Source organism: Danio rerio, chromosome 4, assembly GCF_052040795.2.
Source record: "Danio rerio strain M-AB ecotype USA chromosome 4, GRCz13ab, whole genome shotgun sequence".
NCBI classification, from domain to species: domain Eukaryota; kingdom Metazoa; phylum Chordata; class Actinopteri; order Cypriniformes; family Danionidae; genus Danio; species Danio rerio.
The window spans coordinates 64,850,001-64,871,437 of NC_141024.2; the positions used below are offsets into that span (position 1 = coordinate 64,850,001).

At 37.9% G+C, this 21,437-nt stretch overlaps 1 protein-coding gene across 2 annotated transcripts; it reads left to right on the forward strand.

Annotated features, from left to right (window-relative positions):
* The first annotated feature begins 3,308 nt into the window (after positions 1-3,308).
* LOC137489786 (uncharacterized) lies at positions 3,309-21,340 on the forward strand. Of its 2 annotated transcripts, XM_087245906.1 has the most exons (4): positions 3,309-3,359; positions 3,807-3,956; positions 14,579-14,972; positions 15,057-21,235. In XM_087245906.1, the coding sequence occupies exons 2-4, from the start codon at positions 3,872-3,874 to the stop codon at positions 15,553-15,555; spliced, it is 978 nt and encodes a 325-aa protein (XP_087102032.1). In that variant the 5' UTR covers positions 3,309-3,359; positions 3,807-3,871; the 3' UTR covers positions 15,556-21,235. The 2 variants fall into 2 exon arrangements, with proteins under 2 accessions (XP_087102032.1, NP_001428955.1); NM_001442026.1 differs by having other exon boundaries at positions 14,579-21,340.
* The last annotated feature ends 97 nt before the right edge of the window (positions 21,341-21,437 follow it).

Below are 21,437 nucleotides of genomic sequence, written 5' to 3' on the forward strand. Positions count from 1 at the left end.
ACAGTAAAAATTTGGGTTAATAAATCACAAAACACATTTTAAACAGCTTTTTAAATAAGCATTTGGCAAATGCTTTTCTCCCTATTTGCTGTTTGGTTTTCTTTTGCCACATGCTTTTCTCAAATTGAAAATGAATCGAGTTAAAAATGGCTCTGCTGTAATGAGCTATTGTTTTCCTCTGTTAGGAAAAAAAGACAGTTAACAGTTTTATCTAGATTAAATGACCTTGGTGATAAAGATTTTCTTGGTGATATAGAACAAAATGAACTTCGTATTTTGCCATCAGAGTTGGATGATTATTATACAGAGAAAGCTAAAGGAGCTTTACTATCTAGAGTGAAATGGATAGAGGAGGGGGAGAAAAATTCTTCATATATATTTTTTTTAATTTAGTAAAACATAGACAATCTTCAAAAACTATTAATAAACTTAGCATAAATAACAATGTAAGTGAAGAGAAAACTTTGATTGATGATCACATCTATTCATATTATTATGTAAGTCAAAATTTAATGAGAATGATTGTGACTTTTTATTTTTCTTTTTAAAAGATAAAGTTCTTATTATGACAGCTTCCGAGAAATGATGGAATCTGACATTGTTATCTCTGAACTTGATGTTACTATTTCTAAAATATCCAATGGAAAATCCCCAGGTACAGACGAAATCACAGTTGAGATTTATAAACATTTTTGGCCAGAGATGAGATTTTTAGTTTTTGAAGCACTTAAGGAATGTATAGAGAAAGAGAACTATCGACTTCTATGAAGCAGGGTTTAATCATTTAGTTCCAAAGCCAAGCAAAGACAAATTATTTTTAAATAATTGGAGACCCATAACTCTTTTGTCCAATGATTTTAAATTGCTCTCTCATGTATTTGCCAATAGACTCAAAAAAAGGTATAGGCGAGATAATTAATGAAACACAATCAGCTTTCATTAAAGGGAGAAGTATTCAGACTGATAGTTGATATGCTCGATTATAGGTATTTAATTCCTCAGACAAGTTTATTTCTATTTCTAGACTTTTTCAAGTCATTTAATACCCTTTAGCATCCTTTTTTGTCTTTAGAAAATCTTTAGAAACTTTTGGGTTTAGTCCGGGCTTTTGTAGGGTAATTTCCATGTTCTATACTGATATATTCAGTAGTAAATCACTGAATTCAGGATCATCTCCTGGAGTTTACATCAAAAGAGGAATCCATCAAGGATGTCCCATCTCACCTTTTCTTTTTAATATAGCTGTTGAACTTTGTCATTATATTTAAAAAATTCAGAGTACACTTTAGGTATTGATATACCTGGTAGGACTTTTAGTTTAAGTCAGTTTGCTGATGACACTCTATTAATTCTTTAAAAAAAAGGGAGGTGCTCCCTTTAGCTCTTGTCAAAATTTCTGTTTCCTAAAGCTTCTGAATTCACCTTAAACCTAAGAAAATGTGGAAAAATAACTATTCAGAATTGTACTTTAAGAGAATTAGAGTGTATTCTAGTAAAAGAAGAAGTTAAATATTTGGGAGTTACCATCACCAAAAATTCTGTTAATAGAGAATGTGCAAATTTTAATATTAAAATAGATGGCGTGAAAAAAATCCTTAAATTATTGGCTAGCTAGAGACCTTTCCATATTGGGTACAATTCTTTTGACTAGGATTATCTAAAATTATATATTTAACTTATTCTTTATATACTCCTCCCAAAATAGTTAAATCTATAAATTCAATATTATTTAAATTTATTTGGAAAAATAAAACACATTATTTACGTAAGAATCATATGGTCAAAGAGTATGAATATGGAGGTTTAAAAGCAATCGATTTTGAATGTCTTCATGGCACTTTTAGAGTTAAATGATTGAAAGAGTGTTTAGCTAAGCCTTATTCAATATTTTATCATATCCCAAATAATTTGTTTAAAAAAATTGGTGGCCTTGAATTTGTATTAAGATATGATTATGATTGTTCAAAACTTCCTTTGAAGCTGTCTACTTTTCATAAGCAAGCACTGCTATTTTGGAAAATGATATTTACCCATAATTTTCCCCTCATAAATCCACTCTTTGAAATAAAAGGGCTGTTATTATTAACAGAAAATCATTGTTTAGAGGTGACTGGTACAATAAAGGCATTATATTTATTGATGATTTGTTAGATGAAAATGGACTGCTACTATCTCATAACGAATTTTTAAATAAATATAGAGTTAAAATCACAGATAAAGGTTATATTGAAATTTGTGAGGCTATACCTATTGCTTTGTTTAGGTTAATTCAAAGTAATTATTTTGATCCCCCATGTACACTTGTAACTTTTCTTCCGTCTTTAAAAATATCAATGTTGATATTTTTGATAGTAAATATAACAACAAGCTTATTTACAACATGCCTTATAATGGGGGATTTTAAGTGTTATCATCTAGGAGTTGTTAAACCCTTAGTAGAGGACAAAGCTTTTACCTTTTCTCTTAAATATCCTGTAGCACCTAAGGTTAAGGAAACTCATTACATAATTTTATTCAGGATATATCATGTGAAGGAGTTTATTCAAAAAAGATTTAGCTTCTGCTCCAGAAACACTCAATCACTTATGTTTTTCTTGTGAATTTACTTTTAAATTCTGGTTTGACATCCATACTTGGCTTTCATTAAAGATGATTTCAGTCCCCCCTATTGTTCTAGAAGATATTTTATTTTACAAAGCTGATTTACATTGTTCTTTCTCTGATGTTGTGAACTTTATTTTACTAATGGGTAAATATCAAATTCATTGCTGTAAGTGGAAAAAATGCTGAACCTCTTTTAGATGTTTTCTTTCTGAGGTAAAGAAAGTGGCTCAAAGCCTCAAATATTCCAGAAACCAAAGTAAAATAACTGAAGCTCTCTGTACTTCATTTTCATAATATTTATTGTTAGAATATTTTGTTTGTCCTTTGATGTAGATCTTTTGTACTGCTCCTTGCTCCTTGTTGCAGTGGTAACATTTTTAATTTATTTTATATATTTGTAATGGTAAATATGCCTTGCGATGTTGATTGTTCTGTCTTGTGATGTAAACTTTTTGCAACAATAAAAACGAAAAAAAAAAACACTTATTCTTAGTGGATTAAACAAGTTTTTCAAAATTGTGTAAAAATGTTTGGATTAAAAGTTTTGATCAACTTCAAATACTGAATGTCTGTGTATTTGAAAGAGAGAGAGAGCAGATATGTTATGTGAGATGTGAAAAGGAGTGTGAAATTTGTCATGTCCTGACTGCAACAGTAAGTGGCAAAAAAGCTGAACAACAAAGACTTTTATTTTGGCGTGTTATGTGACGTCATAAGGCTGCGCCGCTTCCGCGCTGCGGTTCAACTGGAGGAAGGTTTGTTTCACAACTTTACACAAATATAAACAGATTGATTAAAGTTTCAGGTTTTCCTTTCGATATTATATACCTGCGGTTGACTATTATTTTAATCCTTTATACAACGAAGTATTATTTTAATAACAGTAATCGAGGGCTATTGTTTGAACAACTGAAATGTGTTTTAATGAAGGTTTATTTATTTACTAGCATAATGTCATTCCAATACAAGTATACATTATTATATATATATATATATATATATATATATATATATATATATATATATATATATATATATATATATATATATAAATGGAGAACTAGTTTTTATTAGGTCATTTGTTTGTGGCTATTGTTTCTTGCTCAGACTTACCTGATTTATTTGTCAATCACACTCATATAAAGAAAGTGTTGAAGAGAAGTTATTTTGTTTCTGTTCATTGTTTTGTTCATTTTAAACAGAATAAAGTGTCCAAACACAGAGAAAAACTCCTGCTAAAGCGACTGATCTACACACTGTTATAAAGATGGCGTTTATTAAAGAGGAGAGTGAAGATGTGAAGATTGAAGAAACATTTACAGTCAAACAGGAAGATCCGCAGGAACAAACAAGTTAGTTTTCATTTAGATATATTTTAATAATAAGAATACAAAATTAAATCCATGTTGCAGCCCTGAGTGTGCTGCCTAGTTCTCCTAAATGCACATAAGCACACATTGAAAGACAGGAATGAGTTTCTTTTGTTACTTGTTCTCATGTCTTTTGTCATTATGTATTATTAGTCTCCCATTTTCTCTACCTTCTTAAGGTTATTGCTTTTCTTGTTCTCCTACTGTGTAAAGCGCCCTTGAGCACTGTCGCTATAAAAAATAAATGAAAACAATAAATTAATAAAAAGTTAAACTGAGCTGACGATATTTGACCTACAGTATTCTCATAAAAGATATCTGCCATTACAGTGATAGTGTTAGCTAGGTACTTTCCATTTGCATATGTCAGGTTGATCATAATACCCTTGTTTTTAATCGACTTCTTTATGGGTTTAAACTTGTTTCTAGTAGTTGTTACTAGTTCTCACAGATAGTATCAGAGTTAGAATTAAATCTTTATTATAATAACTAATTACCAGGGCTATTGTATTTAAACAGGGTTTCCGCGGAGTCTTAAAATGTCTTAAATTCCAAAATCTAAAATTTGGCCCTAAAAAATCTTAAATTTGCTGAAATGTTGTGTTGTAGGTCTTGTTTTGTTACTCAATTTGGTCAAAGCCCATACAATCACCAACAATCCATCTCAATAAAACTTTCAACTTTTATTTAAAAAGGTCATTTTAACTCTGTTTATCATAATGGTAAAGACTGCTGACGATATCCACCTGGACAGATTGTTTTGAATGGATTTAGTTTATTATAGTTTTTAAAACTTTTAAAACATTTGTTAATTAGTTTTTTTTATTTTAAAGAAAGTTTATTTTGGAAAAAAAGTGTGTGGATCCAAGTCGAGCTCTCTTGTTTTTACACAATATTTAAGATATTTTGCTAAGAAATATCTAAAATATTTTTATGTTATTATTAATTTTGATTTATTATTGTATTATTAAACATTTTATATAAAAAATATTTTTTGAAAGGACAAATAAAAAACCTTTTCTTCTGGGCCATTTGAAAAATTCCTTATTCTAAAATTTCATTCATATTGGTCTTAAAAATGTCTTTAAAAGTCTAAAATTTAACTTGGTGACACCTGTAGAAACCCTGATTTAAAGTATGTCAGAAAACGTGGATGACTCTAATTTTAAATATGCTGAATGAAAATGGACACTAAAATAATTAATTATTATAAAACATTGTACAGTATTCTAAACTATATGATGTTAAGTTTATCAGTATTGACCATATTCTTCACGTATCAGCAGGCGCCGCTATTGGAATCTTTTTGCTTTTTAAAGAATACGTTTTTAGATCCTTAAAACAGTGTAATGCTGCTTGTCTTTGATCTTGTGGGGGAAACCGGAGCACCCAGAGAAAACCCACGCCAGCTTGGGGAGAACATGCAAACTCCACACAGAAATACCAACTGACCCAGCTGAGGCTCGAACCAGTAACCTTCTTGCTGTGAGGCGACAGCACCACCTACTGTGCCTCCTCGTCGCCCGACAACACTGATTTATTTGCATATTTTTTATGCGATATTCCAGTTTTGCAAATTAATTTAATTGGCATTTTTGGATGGAAACATAGCTGTAAGGTTTGAAGCTTACGCTGCTATTCTGAACCAATAATCGGAAACAGAAGGCGTGTTTAAATCCATTATTTATCTGACTTTATTGTAATTAATCTGACTCCATCAAAGTTGTTATTATCATTAATAAATAGAAAGAGTCTCAAAGCTTAAAGCAGGTAAAGTTGTTTATTAAGTTACATGTTTATATATAGAATGAAACAAACTAACATACTGTATAAAGAAATTAGCTGTACATGCACTGCTGAGCAACAAAAACAGTGAAATTGCCTTTGTTAGCATATGAGGCTACGCAGCCATATGAGGGAGAGGCAGAGTAAAAGCCATTCTCCCAGATCAACACTTACCGTTCCTTATTATACCCTGAGTAAAGCATTGTCAAACATGAGTGAAAACCAACCCCCAAAACCAACTGAACATGAGAGCACAGCAGAGGAGATAAAGTGGGTGAGAACATTAACATACTCTCCTCAGGCCATGACTCAACAATAGTAAATATATTGAAATACAAGCAATCAATGTCTCTGTTGATTTTAGCACTACAACGCTTAAGTCATAAACTGTCAAATGACTCCATACATGATAAAGCTATTTGAAGGAAGATCAAGGGCAGATGAATTGTGGATGGTGAAAAGCAAATGGTTACTGCAAGCAAATGGCAGAAATTTGTATTTGAGCTGTGATCAACTCTGCCAGGCCAGGAGGACCCATCCCATTCTTGGAATGTCTCAGAAGTCCTTGATTAGCATAGAAGGAATATATAATAGAATAATATATAATTTTTTCTCATCCTGCTTACCCATTACCTACATTTCAGTCACACAAAGAACAAAGTCACGTACGAGAAAGGCTTGTTCTTCTTTAATTAATAACTAGCTTAAATTCACAGACCTTCGACAGAGACATCTACTGTAAGTAGATTAATTGGATTATTACTCTTCTAAAAACTGTTTTAGTACTGCTTACATTCTTATTATTCAACTATTTTAATAGATTTTTCCAAAGTCTTCAATTTTTCCACAACACACATATTGAACAACAAATTAACATGGTACATAGCTACAGACATACACCCCATAAAGAAAAAGGGTGAAAGATAAAAATAAAAATAAATTAATTTATAAAAATAGATCAAATAAATTAGGAAACTAGGGATAAACTCACAAAGGATATAATAACCTCTGAGCGTTCAATGTAGGAGAGGAAAGGCTGCCAAACCTCTAAAACTTTTTTGTAGAGTTTTGGTGATGTACTTAAGGTGCTCGAGTTTAAGATGTGATAATTATAATCTCCAATGTTTGTGGGATGGTGGGTTTGTTTTTTCCATCTTAGGAGAATCAGGCGTCTGGCCAATAAAGAAGAAAAGGCAATGATCTCAATTACATATAGATGAAAATGATCTAAAAATATTGGCCCAAAATTTATGTAATCTAGGGCATCGCCAGAACATCAGATCTGCTGGCTCCAAACCACATCTGGGGCAAGATGAATCTGACCCTGGATACATTTTTGCCAGCTTGCTCCTAGATAGGTGAAGCCTAAGGCCCCGTTTACACTAATGCGTTTTAGTTTGAAAACGCATAAGTTTTGCTACGGTTAAGCCAACCGTTCACACTACGCCGGAGTTCTCGAGCGCCGAAAACGGAGCGTTTCGAAAACGCTGGAGAGGCCGTTTTCATTCTGAAATGCTGCTGCTCCGTCTCAGTGTGGATGATGGAAAACGGAGACATCTGAAAACGGAGGCGGGGCTGCTGACATTCGCCTCTCTGATTGGGGCTTTTCCTGAATATTAAGTAGCCTAACACACACAGTTCAGTCCTGCATTTTCTCCGTGTAAGTTCAGACTTCGCATGTTTGATCAAGGCTGCAGTCTCTTTTTCTCAGTTTGATATGGAAAACAGACTATACCGAGGACATGGGTAAATCTTCAAAGGGAACAGTGTAACTTCATTCACATCACCCTGGCTACGTTGTTTCACTTTCTCAACAATAAAATGTAAACATGATTTAAGGAACTGCCTTTTTTATTTTAATATTAACATCTAAACAGACAGCAGAAATGTTGAGGCGCCGTGCTGCATGAGCGTCATCTTCACTGTGTGGATATTTATAACAAAACGGAGCCGATAACAACTGCCTTCTTTCAATTTCAGTGAAAATACGAAACGCAGCCTCTCTTTTGCTGAGTATCAGTTTTAATAATCGATAATGGCCATTATAAAAGTATAACATACAATAAGTTTATACATTATAGGAAATAAAGGCAAGCGATCAGTCAATATACAGAATAGGCTACGTGGTTACATTAATCATTAACTTATCTTTGCGCTCAGCCAAAACACGGTACTTGAGAAAAAGTAAGATTCTAATGACCAAAGTCAGGGAATATGTTGTTAGATAAAGACAACAAGATGAATGAAATATCACGTTTAATAAATATAGTGAGATTAGATCCAGCGGTAGATGCTTGATGAGAAGTCCGACTAGCAGAGCTCTCATCTGGGTAGATGAGCTGCAGCGCTTGCCAGAGAGTGTCTGTGTGGTCACGTGATGTGCGTTTTCAGCGTTTTGGTGTGGACAGAGAGCTGTTCAGAAACGCTGGGTAAAACGCGAGTGTGGACGCGGATCGTTTTCATTCTAAAACGCCATTTTAAAACTAAAACGCACTAGTGTAAACGGGGCCTAAGAAGCACCTTAAACTGAAGAAGACCATGTCTAATACATACAGGGGATGAGTGTACCAGTTCTATGGCATATTGCCAGGCTGTATCTGATATTTCTAATCCCAGTCTGTCTTCCCATTTTTGTTTTATACAATTTAGGCAAGGGGAGGCAGTTCTTTAGAACACTTCATATAACATGGACATCATACCCCTTTGATATGAGTCCATATTTACCAATTGATCTATCCAACATGCTTATGGTTGGTTTTGTGAAGAAGACAAGTGTTTTTTAACGAAACTATGGACTTGAAAGTACCTTAAAGAGCCCATATTATACACGAAATAGGGTCATATCTTGGTTGTAAGGGTCTCCAACAACAGTCTAATATGCATGCAAGGTCAAAAAACACTTTCATGGTCTTATAATCTGCATTTATTTTCACCTAATTATCCCAGCGACTCCTGTATGAATCGTCCAGTGATTCATTTGTTCTCAAACCCCTCTTTAGCGTGAAGCTAATCTGCGCTGATTGGACCGATGACAGTCTGTTGCGATTGGTCGACTGCCTTCAGTGAGAGAGTGAAATGCCCAACAGCTAATCAGCAATATAAAAGTAATCACAGTTCATACACGTTCGATAGTGTAGGCGTGGATTTTAGCTGCCAGTGGGTCAATGTAAATACAGACGGTGGACTTGAAAATTCCGACGACTAACTATTTTATTGTGCAAAAACAGTTGAGGAGATCTTCTAGCTTGTCTCACTGCTCTTTTCAACGACACACACACAAACACATATTGCCCTCGTCCTAACACACACACACACACACACACACACACACACAAACACTTAACCCTGCTCCGGAGACAACGCGCGCGCACACAAACAGACACACACACACAAACACTTAACCCTGGTCTGGACGACAACGCACACACACACACCTCCGGATGACAGCGCGCGTACACGCACACACACAAACACTACCCTCCTCCACGGACCTCATTAAACAAAGCAGCATGCGTCACGTTTTTAACGTTACTTTGCACCCGATATGAGAATAAAGCGAGTTAACCTCATACAGCACACGCGGTTACAAGTGACAAATCACAACTAAATACATTTGCAAGCTAGAGTAAACGAGGCAACTTTAATCGCCTGTACTTGCACTTGAGAAATGGAAGAAGAAACCCATCCTGACATGTCCAGCAGTAAGTTACTCTTTACTGATCCTTCCTTTAACAAACGCTGATGAAGTATTCTTTGTAGCATGTAGTTTCCAGAAGTTTCCAGTAGTTTCCAACTGCTTGGCTATAATGCTGAGGTTTCATCTTTGGGTAGAGACTCAATAATATCCATCTGCAGTGTGACTCCAATCGACCGGCATGTTTGCGTGTGTGTGTGTGTCTGGGTTTCTGTGTTAGAGGGCGGGGCCACAGGTTTCAAATCTCCCAGGTTTGCGCGTGCACGTAAATAACAGAGAGAAAAGTCTATGGCTTGGGTGGCTGGAGTCACTGATAATTCACTTGACTTTCCTCATGCACCGCCTGGTGTAGATGTCGTGGTGGGAGGGAAGCTCACCTCCTACTACGCGTCCAGCAGTTCACACAATCCTATTTAGGCCTTTGCGATTGCTGCTGGTGCTATTTACATACCAGGTGGTGATACAGCCACACAGGATGCTCCCCACAGTGCAGGTGTAGAATGAGCGGAGGATGTGAGTGCTGACTCTCTTCACTGGTGTCCCGTTGATGGTGATGGGGGTGTGTTCTCTATTCTCTTTCCTGAAATCCACCACCAGCTCCTTGGTTTTGCTGATGTTGAGTGAGAGGTGGTTTTCCTCACACCACTGCGTCAGAGTGTGCACCTCCTCTCTGTTGGCCGTCTCATTATTATCTGTGATTAGGCCCACCACTGTTGTGTCATCAGCAAATTTAACAATGACGTTGGAGATGTGTTTGGCTGTACAGTCATGTGTGTACAGGGAGTAGAGGAGTGGACTGAGAACACAGCCCTGTGGATCACCAGTGTTGAGGATCAGTGTGGATAAGGATATGTTGTTCATTCTGACCACCTGGGGCCTCATGTACTAAGACTTGCGTGGAAATCTTACTAAAACATTGCGTACGCACAAAGCTGTAAATGTGCGTACGCAGAAAAAAATTCAGATGTATGAAACACTGCGTACGCCGAATCTCACGCATATTCTTTTGTACATCCGAATGAACGTGAAACTGAGCGCAACATGCACGAGCGCAAAACCCCTCCCTGCCTCCTCCCCCGTATGAATATGCTAATGACTATGCTAATGGCAAAACCCAACGAAAAAGCAATGGCAAAGCAAGCAAGAAGAGAAACTTTGAACAGAATGTGAATTGGTGGTGCTCCTTTCGGAGGTAGACAGGAGAAAAGCGGTGTTATTTGCAAGTTTGTTCTCAGGAATTAACAACAAAAGAAAAAAATTGAGTGGGAGAGTTTAGCTGATGCGGTTAACACAGTTGGGTCTGAACATCGCACTGAGTGCATTAAAAAAAGAAATAGTGTGGTTTATATCTGTAAAATGTTGCAACACTCGCAACATTCTCAGTGGCGCGCTCGTAGGACGCATGTCATCATGTTTTGACACGTTCGAGCATGAACTCGGCTCGAATCCAGCGTCTGATGAACTCTTTCTTCTTTTTTCCCCCGCTACATATCAGATTTTGCCTACTATTTATCACGAGAAAGACAAGTAGGAATCATCAATAAGTTTGTGCATCATATTTTATTTGCACATTTATTGAATGGAAATGTTTCTGATTCACGCATGCAAATTCATCTTCAGATGGTGCCTTTATAGCAATGTGCGTGCGGTAGATAGCTCAGATTACATTGGGAAAACAGGCGACCGCTGCAAATTGTGCTTTAATGTTTAGCTGCTCAACTGTATGGTATGGAAATCGTATTTACCTGCTAGATCGATGAACCCGTCTCATACAGCTGCCATTGCAAGGCTCAGTCACTTTGTAGAGAGGAATTTAACACAACTGCCTCTAGGAGTCGCCAATGGAAATAAAACAGACACGCACAAAAAATGTGCATACGCCAGCCAGAAAGCTGCCGTGAAGCTGCGCACATTCCCACGTTCAGTTCATTGTTAGTAAATCCAAACGTGAGCGATTCTGAGCGTGAAACCTGGCGTACGCAAAGTTTTTGTGCGTACGCAGCGTTAATACATGAGGCCCCTGGCGTCTGTTTGACAGGAAGTCCAGAATTCAGTTGCACAGAGAGCTGTGTAGACCCAGAGCTTGGTGCTTCACCACTAGTTTGGCAGGCACTGTAGTGTTGAATACTGAGCTGTAGTCCACAAACAGCATTCTCACATATGTGCTTTTATTTTCCAGGTGAGACAGAGCAGTGTGCAAAGTGAAAGCAATTGCATCATCAGTGGAGCGATTATTCCTGTAAGCAAATTGCAGAGGGTCAGTGTGAGCGGGCGGTACAGAGCAGATGAGCTTTTTAATCAGCTTGTCAAAGCACTTGCTGAAGATGGGTGTCAAAGCAACTGGACGCCAGTCATTTAAGCATGTGGTTTTAGATTATGTCGGTATGGGCACAATAGTAGCTGTCTTAAAGCATGTGCGAACCACAGGCCGAGAGAGCGAGAGGTTAACGATGTCCGTAAAAAACCCCCGCTAGCTGGTGTGCGCATGCTTTAAGTACACGTCCAGGGATGCCATCTGGGCCGTAGCTTTCCGAATGCTCTTGTGACGCAAATATCTCGTTACGTCCGCTACAGAAACAGAGTGTGCTGGCGGTTTCGATATCGGCCGCGGGAGCGCACAGTGTGTGGGTGCTGTCCTGGGCTTTAAAGCAGGTGTACAACGAGTTGAGCTCGTCCAGGAGAGACGCAGAAATGTTGACAGTGGCGGGTTTGCTACTTTTAAAGTCTGTGATGTAATTAAGTCCCTGCCACATACTTCTCCCCTCTACCTCTGTATTGATGTTTTGATAGTTTACCTGATGTTGTAGTTTGCTTGTTTTTGTTCCTCAGCATTTCTGGATTTATAGGCGGAGGTTCACACTGATAGGACTGTTCGAACTTCGCCATTAATCCATGGTTTTGGGTTGGGGTAGTTACGGACAGTTTTTGTTGGGACCATGTCTTCTATACACTTTCTGATGAAGCATGTAACGGTGTCTTGAGTAAACTTTAGGTCGTACTCACACTAGGTACAGTTGCCTCAAACTGGGCCAAACCACGCTTGTCCCCCCTCCCGTCTCCCCCGACGGCCCGCACTCACACCACAAATGGGCCTCGGCACGCTTACGTCATCGCTGCTGCGCTGTTCAGTGAAAAGCGCTTTCACTCACTCAGCAGCACAGTGGAGATTTCTCTAGTTATATCGTTTCAGTCGTTTGATATGCAGTGACATAAATTATATATTTCAACAAACAGTCCTTAGGGATGCATTTACACGCAGTCAGATATTTCGCCAAACAGATCCGCCACTTTTGGCGCTTATAAACAATCATAAAGCCCTCGTGCTGCAGGAATGAGGAGGTTTGCTGAAGGCACGCAACTGTTGTGCAGTGAGATGTCTGTGTCTTTAATAAATTACGGCAGTTTGCGTTCACTGAACAGTAAGAATGATTAATAAATCCATATGAAACAATCCCTTAAAGTCACGTCTCTCTTTCAGTTTCGGGCTTTGGCACGTTTTGCACTCACACAACAAATGTACCGGCCAAGTGAACCGCGCTCAGGCCCTTCTCTTCCAACCGGGCTAGGGCCAGCCAAGTGAACCGTGCTTGAGCCCGATTCAGCTAAGGGTCTTCTCAACGATCCGGGAAACTCACACTTCTCAAACGATCCGGGAAACGGGCCTGGGCACGGTACGGATGGCATAGTGTGAATAGGCCCTTAATGTTGTCATCAGAAGCTGCCAGGAACATCTCCCAGTCCACATGATCAAAACATTCTTGAAGTATAGAATCCGATTGGTCCGTCCAGCATTGAAACGTCTTGAGGGTGGGTGGTTCCCGTTTCAATTTCTGCCTGTAAGCAGGCAAGAGCAGAACAGAAGAGTCATCTGATTTGCCAAACGGTGGGCGGGGGAGGGATTTGTTGGCGTCCCGGAACAGAGAATAGCAGTGGTCCAAAATACGGTCACCACGCATGTTTGTGGTGATATGGTGATAGTATTTTGGAGCGATTGTCCAGAGATTGGCATTGTTAAAGTCCCCTGTAACAATAAACGCTGCCTCTGGGTGTGTGGTTTCCTGCTCGCTTATGCTCCCATTCAGTTTCCCAACCGCCTGCTCTGTGTTGGCTTGAGGGTGGATGTAGACAGCTGTAATTATAACAGCTGTGAACTCTCTTGGTGGCCAGTGTGGTCGGCACCAAAGCATAAGGTATTCCAGATCAGGAGAACAAAATAATCTAACTGGATGTATGTTTCTCAACCATAAGTTGTTAATAAATAAAAAAAACACCTCCTTCTTTGCTTTCCCCTGTCAGTTCTTTCATTCTATCCACAGTTTCTTATCCATAGTATTCTATCCATAGTATTCCCTGTCTGCTAAACAAATTTTAGAGAAACATTTTGTTGTAATTATGAATATATACAAATAAAAATAGGCCATTGTTACGACCCCCTCGTTCAAGTTGCAACATAAAAGAGCTCAGACGACAAAAAAATTATATATGCAACTTATTCATTATACACAACTAATAAAGCAACAAATCAAGAAACAAACAAATGTCTAGGGGAAAATAAAGAAAATAACTAACTTTAACTACACATAAATAATGCCAAACAAAACCATAAGGTTGCCAAAATAAAGAGATGGTCTTGATGCAAGGACGGCCAGTAGCCACACTATCCTACAGAAGCTAGCTCACTCTCGCATTTATATGCTTTGAACCAATTGGGGAGCAACCATGGCACCTAATCCGGATCTGCCACATGCAAACTAGAATACCGGGGTCGTCACACCATTTACACCTTTCGAATCTGTGTCTTATCAATGTGACCAAAATTTCTTTTATGATGTATTATGTAAGAAACTCTAAAAACTGGACTGACACCGTTTCAATTTATTATAAGTTCTATGTTAAGCGGCTTTGACAGTTTACATTGTAAAAGCACTAGATAAATAAAGATGAATTGAATAGAATCTGCTTAAACGTGTACACGTTAATGGACCAAACACAATATGATCTGATTTATTTCACATTTAATGTGCATCAGAAATACAATGTGTGTAGCCAATGTTTCCAGTGTCTTTTCACTTTTCAGCTTTTGATGAGAGTTTTTAAGACTTAATGAAAACTTTTTTTTTTTCAGACCTAATTGAAGAGAGTGAGGGGAGTAAAGAGGAGGAACACCATGTTAAAATTGAGGACAAAACTCATTTACAGACTGATGGTATTTTGAAAAGGAGAGACAAGAATCGTTTCACCTGTACTCAGTGTGGGAAGAGTTTTGGAGGAAATGGCAATCTTAAGATTCACATGATAATCCACACCGGAAAGAAACCATTCACATGCACTCAGTGTGGGAAGAGTTTCAGCCAATCATCACACCTTAATGACCACATGATGATCCACACTGGAGAGAAACCATTCACATGCACTCAGTGTGGGAAGAGTTTCATTCGGTTATCATTGCTTAATCAACACATGATGATTCACACTGGAGAGAAACCATTCACATGCAATCAGTGTGGGAAGAGTTTCAGGCAATCATCATACCTTAATGAACACATGAAGATCCACACCGGAGAGAAACCATTCACATGCACTCAGTGTTGGAAGAGTTTCAGCCGCTCATCAGAACTTAATCAACACTTGAGGATCCACACTGAAGAGAAACCATTCACATGCACTCAGTGTGGGAAGAGTTTCAGCTGCTCATCATCCCTTAATAAACACATAAGGATCCACACTGGAGAGAAACCATTCACATGCACTCAGTGTGGAAAGAGTTTCGGCCGCTCGTCATACCTTAATCAACACATGAGGATCCACACTGGAGAAAAACCATTCACATGCACTCAGTGTGGGAAGATTTTCGGCCGCTCATCATACCTTAATCAACACATGAGGATCCACACTGGAGAGAAACTATTCACATGCACTCAGTGTGGGAAGAGTTTCGGCCGCTCATCACACCTTAATCAACACATGAGGATCCACACTGGAGAGAAACCATTCACATGCACTCAGTGTGGGAAGAGTTTCAGACAACCATCACTCCTTTATCTACACACGATAAGCCACAACGGAGAGAAACCCACAGCTTCGGTGTGGGATGAGTTTTAGCAACTCCTCAGACCTTAATAAACACATGATGACCCACACTGTAGATAAACCATTCACATGCACTCTGTTTGGGAAGAGTATCAACCAATCAGTAAACCCTAATGAACACATTAAGATCCACACTGGTGTGAAAGAGTATATGTGCTTTGAGTGTGAGAAGACTTTTATTACAGCTCTAAAATTAAAACTGCACCAGACGTTTCACACTGGACAGTAGTGATGGAAAGTTCGTATCATTTTACTTACTTGGATCTTTGAGTCTCGTTCATCAAGATGACAGAATCTTTTTTCGGAGTCACGTGACGGTAATGGCGGAGTAGCAGCTCAACATTTGGTCTCCGCAGCTCAGTGGTATATTTTTAGTATATAAAATAAGACATATAACGGCATATACTTTAAGACCTTGTGAATGGACATACAATCATGCCCACTACCCAGAAGAAGTTGAATCTGTCGGCAAAAACCTCTAAATCGACGGAGATTAAATCGCCTCAGGAGGACAGTCAATCAACGATCATGGCGGACCAGGCATAGTCGTTGCTGAGCCGAGCTGAGACACACAGCTTGGTAGAAAGAATATCAACAGAGGTGCTTAAAGGTGTCAAAAGCTCGTTTGAAAAGAAAATCGACCCTGTTCTTATGAAACTTGAGGAATGTTCCTCAAAAATTGGGACTTTGGACACGCAAATTACTGAGGTAGAATGCCGTGTATCAGACTCCGAGGATGCGATGACCACCTATGGTGTGAAACTTACTGATCTCGCGGAAAAACTGGCGTCCGTGCTGTCAAAAATAGACCATCTGGAGAACAAAAACAGAAGATGCAATGTGCGGGTCGTCGGTCTTCCAGAGGGATGCGAGGGCAGTAATCCGATCTCTTTTTTCAAATCCTGGTTACCAGAGCTGCTACAGGTCAGTTTCAAAGGTGAGCATGTTAAACTGGATCGATGCCACCGCGCCCTCACTCGCCGCCCACCGCCTGGCCAGCGACCCCGAGCAGTTATCCTAAAGTTTCACAACTTTCAGTATAAATTTCGGATCATGCAAGCGGCGAGACAAACGTGCACGCTGTCCTACAACGGTGCTTCAATTATGATATTTGAGGACTTTTCTGTGTTGGTAATGAGGAAAAAGCAGGAATTCTACCATGTTAAACAGCAGCTTAAAGAGAAGGGTATTGCCTTTGCCTTGTTATATCCAGCAGTTCTCAGGGTCAAGGTGAACGGTCAGGAGAGGTCTTTCAAGGACCCAAAGGATGTCATAGCATTTCTGGCGTCTGCCCCACTACAGAGCGGCTCACCTGACCGCACTGCTACTGACTGAGCATCCTTTCCCCATCCCAGTATGGTTTTAGAGGGTTTAGCTGTTGAGATCGGACATTTGGTTTGAGGTCTACATTTTATTATAACAATTTATTATCGAAAATTAGTATGGTTTCTTTAATACTGACAGATCCATATGTGATTACTTTTTCATTGCCATTTATGTCGCAATATTTGACTGAGCTGCAGTCCGGAAGTTTTTCTGTTACCTAAAGGTAGCTTATCGAAGCCTTAGAAAGGTTTTTTTTTTTATTTATTTTTTTGCTTGTTTTTCGTGTGCTGGTCCTGCACCTTCTCTATAACTAGAGGGAAGCTAGCTGACGCCCAAAATGGGCGTAACAGACCAAAGTCTGACTCCTTTTCGTTTCGTTAATATCTCTTTTTTTTGTTCCAATTTTTTTGATGTACATAGTTTTTACTTGATTCTTCTAAAATTGTGCAAAGAACGATTTTACCCCTGCATTTTTTTCTTGTTTTTTTTTCTTCTTTTTTACCTGCGTTTTCTCTCATTTTGTGGCTCCTTTTGTATTTTATTTTTTGACACATAATGTCTAGTAACTCAACGTTAAAAATTTGTAGTTGGAATGTGAGAGGGATACACAATCCTATTAAGAGAAAGAAAATTCTTAGCTTTCTAAAGAAAGAACAGGTCCATATAGCCCTATTACAAGAAACCTATTTATCGTCTGCTGAGCACGCTAAGTTAAATAGTGACTGGGTCAGACAGGTGCTTAGCTCTTCTTTTACTACCAAAAGCAGAGGTGTTGCCATCCTAATTAATAAATGTTTACCCTTACTTGAAGTTAAAACGGTCTCAAACAAATCGGGAAGATATATTATATTAAGAGGCTCTCTTTATGGGCAAGACAATTCAGTTTTAAATATATATTTTCCACCTATTCAGACCACAGATTTTATTTCTAAGGTTTTTCAAAATTTGCGGATTGGCTTTGTGACAACACAGTTATAGCAGGTGATTTTAATTGTTTTTTTCTCCTTAGTAGTAGATCAATGTCCTTCAACACAAAATGATGGTCAGATGTCGAATAGAGCCAAAGCTGTTTTGGATACCTGCAAAGAACTTGATCTGGTTGATACTTGGAGGGTGTTACACCCTAATGATAAGGAGTTTACATATTATTCAGCTGTTCATAAAACCAGTAGTAGAATTGACTTGATCTTCACCCCCAAAATTTCTTTTAGTAAAGTTGAGTATTGTAATATTGGGGATATTTTGATATCCGATCATGCACCTGTCTGTATAGGCATAAATTTCAGTAACTTGACACTCCCTAAACAATGAAGGTATAATTCCTACCTAAATTTTGACCCTAATTTTGAAGGTTTTTTAACAGAACAGATGAATCACTTTTTTGTAGAAAACAAAACTCTGGGTGTTTCCCCAGGGTTACTTTGGGATACAGCAAAAGCATATGCTCGAGGTTTAATTATATCATATTCAGCTGGGCTTAGGAAAAAAGTAGAAGAGAACAGAAAAACTTAGAGCTCAAACTACATGATCTACAGGCCAGATATAATTTGTCTCCCTCAGATGAACTAAGATGTGACATACAAATAACAAAAACGGCATTGGAAGCGATACTTACTTAAAGGTGGAGAAATCAATGTTCTTTGTAAAGCAAAGAATGTACGAATTTGCTAATAAACCTAATCGCTATTTGGCTAATCTTTTGCGGGTTAGGACATCTACTCAAAATATACCTTGTATTAAAGAGTTGAATGGTTCTTTGAATTATAATAATAAGGAAATTAATAATAGTTTTAGAATCTTTTTTGAGCAATTGTACACATCTCAATTTAATTATAGTGCGGAAATTAATATGGAAGCTTTTTTTACAAACCTATCTCTTCCTCAAATTTCAGATGACCAGAGAAAGATATTAGACGCTCCATTAACTCTCAGTGAATTTAAGAATAGTATTCAATCTCTCCCTAATAACAAGGCACCAGGTCCTGATGGTCTCAGTGCAGAGTTTTATAAAAAGTTTGTCAGTATTTTATCTGGCCCGTTACATGAAATGATTCTTCACTCATTTGAAAAAGGGGTCCTTCCCCCTTCAATGATGGAAGCTAATATTTCCTTGGTACAAAAAAAGTAAACCAGCTGATGAATGCTCCTCTTATAGGCCCATATCTGTTTTAAATATAGATTCTAAGCTTTTTGTCAAAGTACTGGCTTCTCGATTGGAGTCAATACTACCCTCTATTATTAATAACGATCAGACGTTTATACGGGGTAGATTCTCATCACATAATATAAGAAGGTTTTTTAACATTATTAAACATTGTTCTTTGTGTAGCCCAGACTCACTGGTTATATCACTTGATGCAGAAAAGGCTTTCGATCGGTTGGAATGGCCATACCTTTTTTTGTACTTAAAAAATTTGGGTTAGGGGCTGACTATATTAATTGGATCTTTATATTATACAATTTTCCTCTTTCTGCTGTAATTACTAATAGTCTTCGATCTAGTAACTTTAATATTGAAAGAGGTACAAGACAAGGATGTCCGTTGAGCCCTTTACTTTTTGCCCTAGCAATGGAACCCTTAGCGGTAAAAAATAAGACAGGATACAAACATCCAAGGTATTTCTTTAAAGCATCAACAGCATAAATTTTCGTTATATGCTGATGATGTTTTGATTTACTTAGAGTCCCCTAAGAAATCTATACCTAATTTGATAACACTAATTAATGATTATGGATCTTTCTCTGGTTACAAAATACATTTTTCTAAGAGAGAAGCCATGCCTCTTAATAATTCGCATAGATTAAATCCTAGTATATCGCATCCATTTCGGTGGTCCCCCGGGGGCTTTTATTACTTGGCCATAAAAGTTTCCTCTCAGATATCAGACTTATAAAGTCTAAACTTCATTCCCCTTTTACAATCGGTAATACAAAATTTGGATAGGTGGTGTGCCCTACCATTATCCTTACTGGGTCGTATTCATCTCATTAAAATGAATGTTCTTCCACGCTTTCTCTACTTATTTCAAATGCTTCCTATTAAAATTACTAAAAAAGTTATAGCCCAGTTGAATAGTGCTATAATTTCATTTATTTGGGCTAAAAAAAGACCAAGACTACGATATAGTGTCCTTATTCTCCCCATTAAATCAGGTGGTTTAGCTGCCCCATCCTTTTTATATTATTATCTGGCTGCTCAGTCTAGGTTTCTTTTAGAATGGCTTATAGATGACCCAGAATCTACTTGGATTGGACCTGAAGCTACATCCCTGGACAGGATTCCCCTACGTAATTTGCTTTATATCTCAACTGCTAAAGCTTCTGCTCTGATCAAAGGTAATAGTATTTTAAAGAATATGTTATACATATGGCGACAAATTAGAAAACGTTAAGGTTATGAGAATTGTTTCTCACTATTAACCCCTCTCCATGGAAATCCAGATTTCCCACCAGGCCTTAGAGCTGGGCTGGAAGATTGGAGTGATAAGGGCATTAAAATGGTGGGTGATATTATTCAGGATGGTACGATTCTCACATTCCAACAGATTAAGGATAAGTTTAGTATTCCTAATGTGGACTTTTTTAAGTATCTACAGCTTCGAAACTTTATTTTGACAAAATGTAGAGATTACCCAGGAGGATTTGGTATTTCCCCAGTTGAATCACTTCTTGCCATTGAGAAGCAGGTCAAATGCATTACACGGCGTGTCTATGTAACCGGTTCTGCGTTGTGTTTTCTTATTTTTATGAAGGAATTACCAGTCGGAGATCTGCAGTTGTTGACGGCTCTTTACTCAATGAGAATAAACCAAAAGCACAGCTTTTACAGTGTGTCTTCGCCCTTACAGCTTTTCTCGCCCATGCGCAGTCAGTGCAGAAAGGGGAGAGATGGAGAGAGAGATAGAACAAAACTCCAAACAATATTAACAAAGTGACAACCCAGCTAGCAATTTTACGTTCCCTGAACATTCTTAGAACGTCCCTGTCGGTGTTAAGGACGTTCTGAGAATGTCACAATTTTGAGTTATTTAAGGGTTTGGAGGACGTTATTTGGGGGACCTTTACAGAACATTCAGAACGTTCTCAGAATGTTTAGGGGACCAAACCTTATTGGAAAATTTGACATTCTCAAAACGTTCTCATAACGTGCTTGTTGGTGTTAAGGCCGTTGTCTAGTAACGTTCCCAGAAGGTCAAGATTAGGAATTCTTTAAAGGCGTGAGGGACGTTATTTTGCGGACCTTCACAGAATGTTATTTTCTTGTCCTGAATGTTAGAGACAGAAAGAGCTCAATCAATAAAATGTTACTAAAATTGGCTTTATTGGCAGAAAACATAAAGCATTTGTCAAACAATTTAATTTTTAATATGCTGTGTCTGTGTGTGTTTGTGTGCGTCTCTTAGTCACGTTCTCTATGGTCCAGTTGTCTTTCTGCTGCCTGAAACAAAGCATAAATAACAATATTTACAAATAGGTTCACTTACTTTGTATTTATTTTATTTTTTTACTTTCAGGTGTACACAGTGGTGCTTGAGTCTTATAAAATAATTCAAAATTAATATATTTTG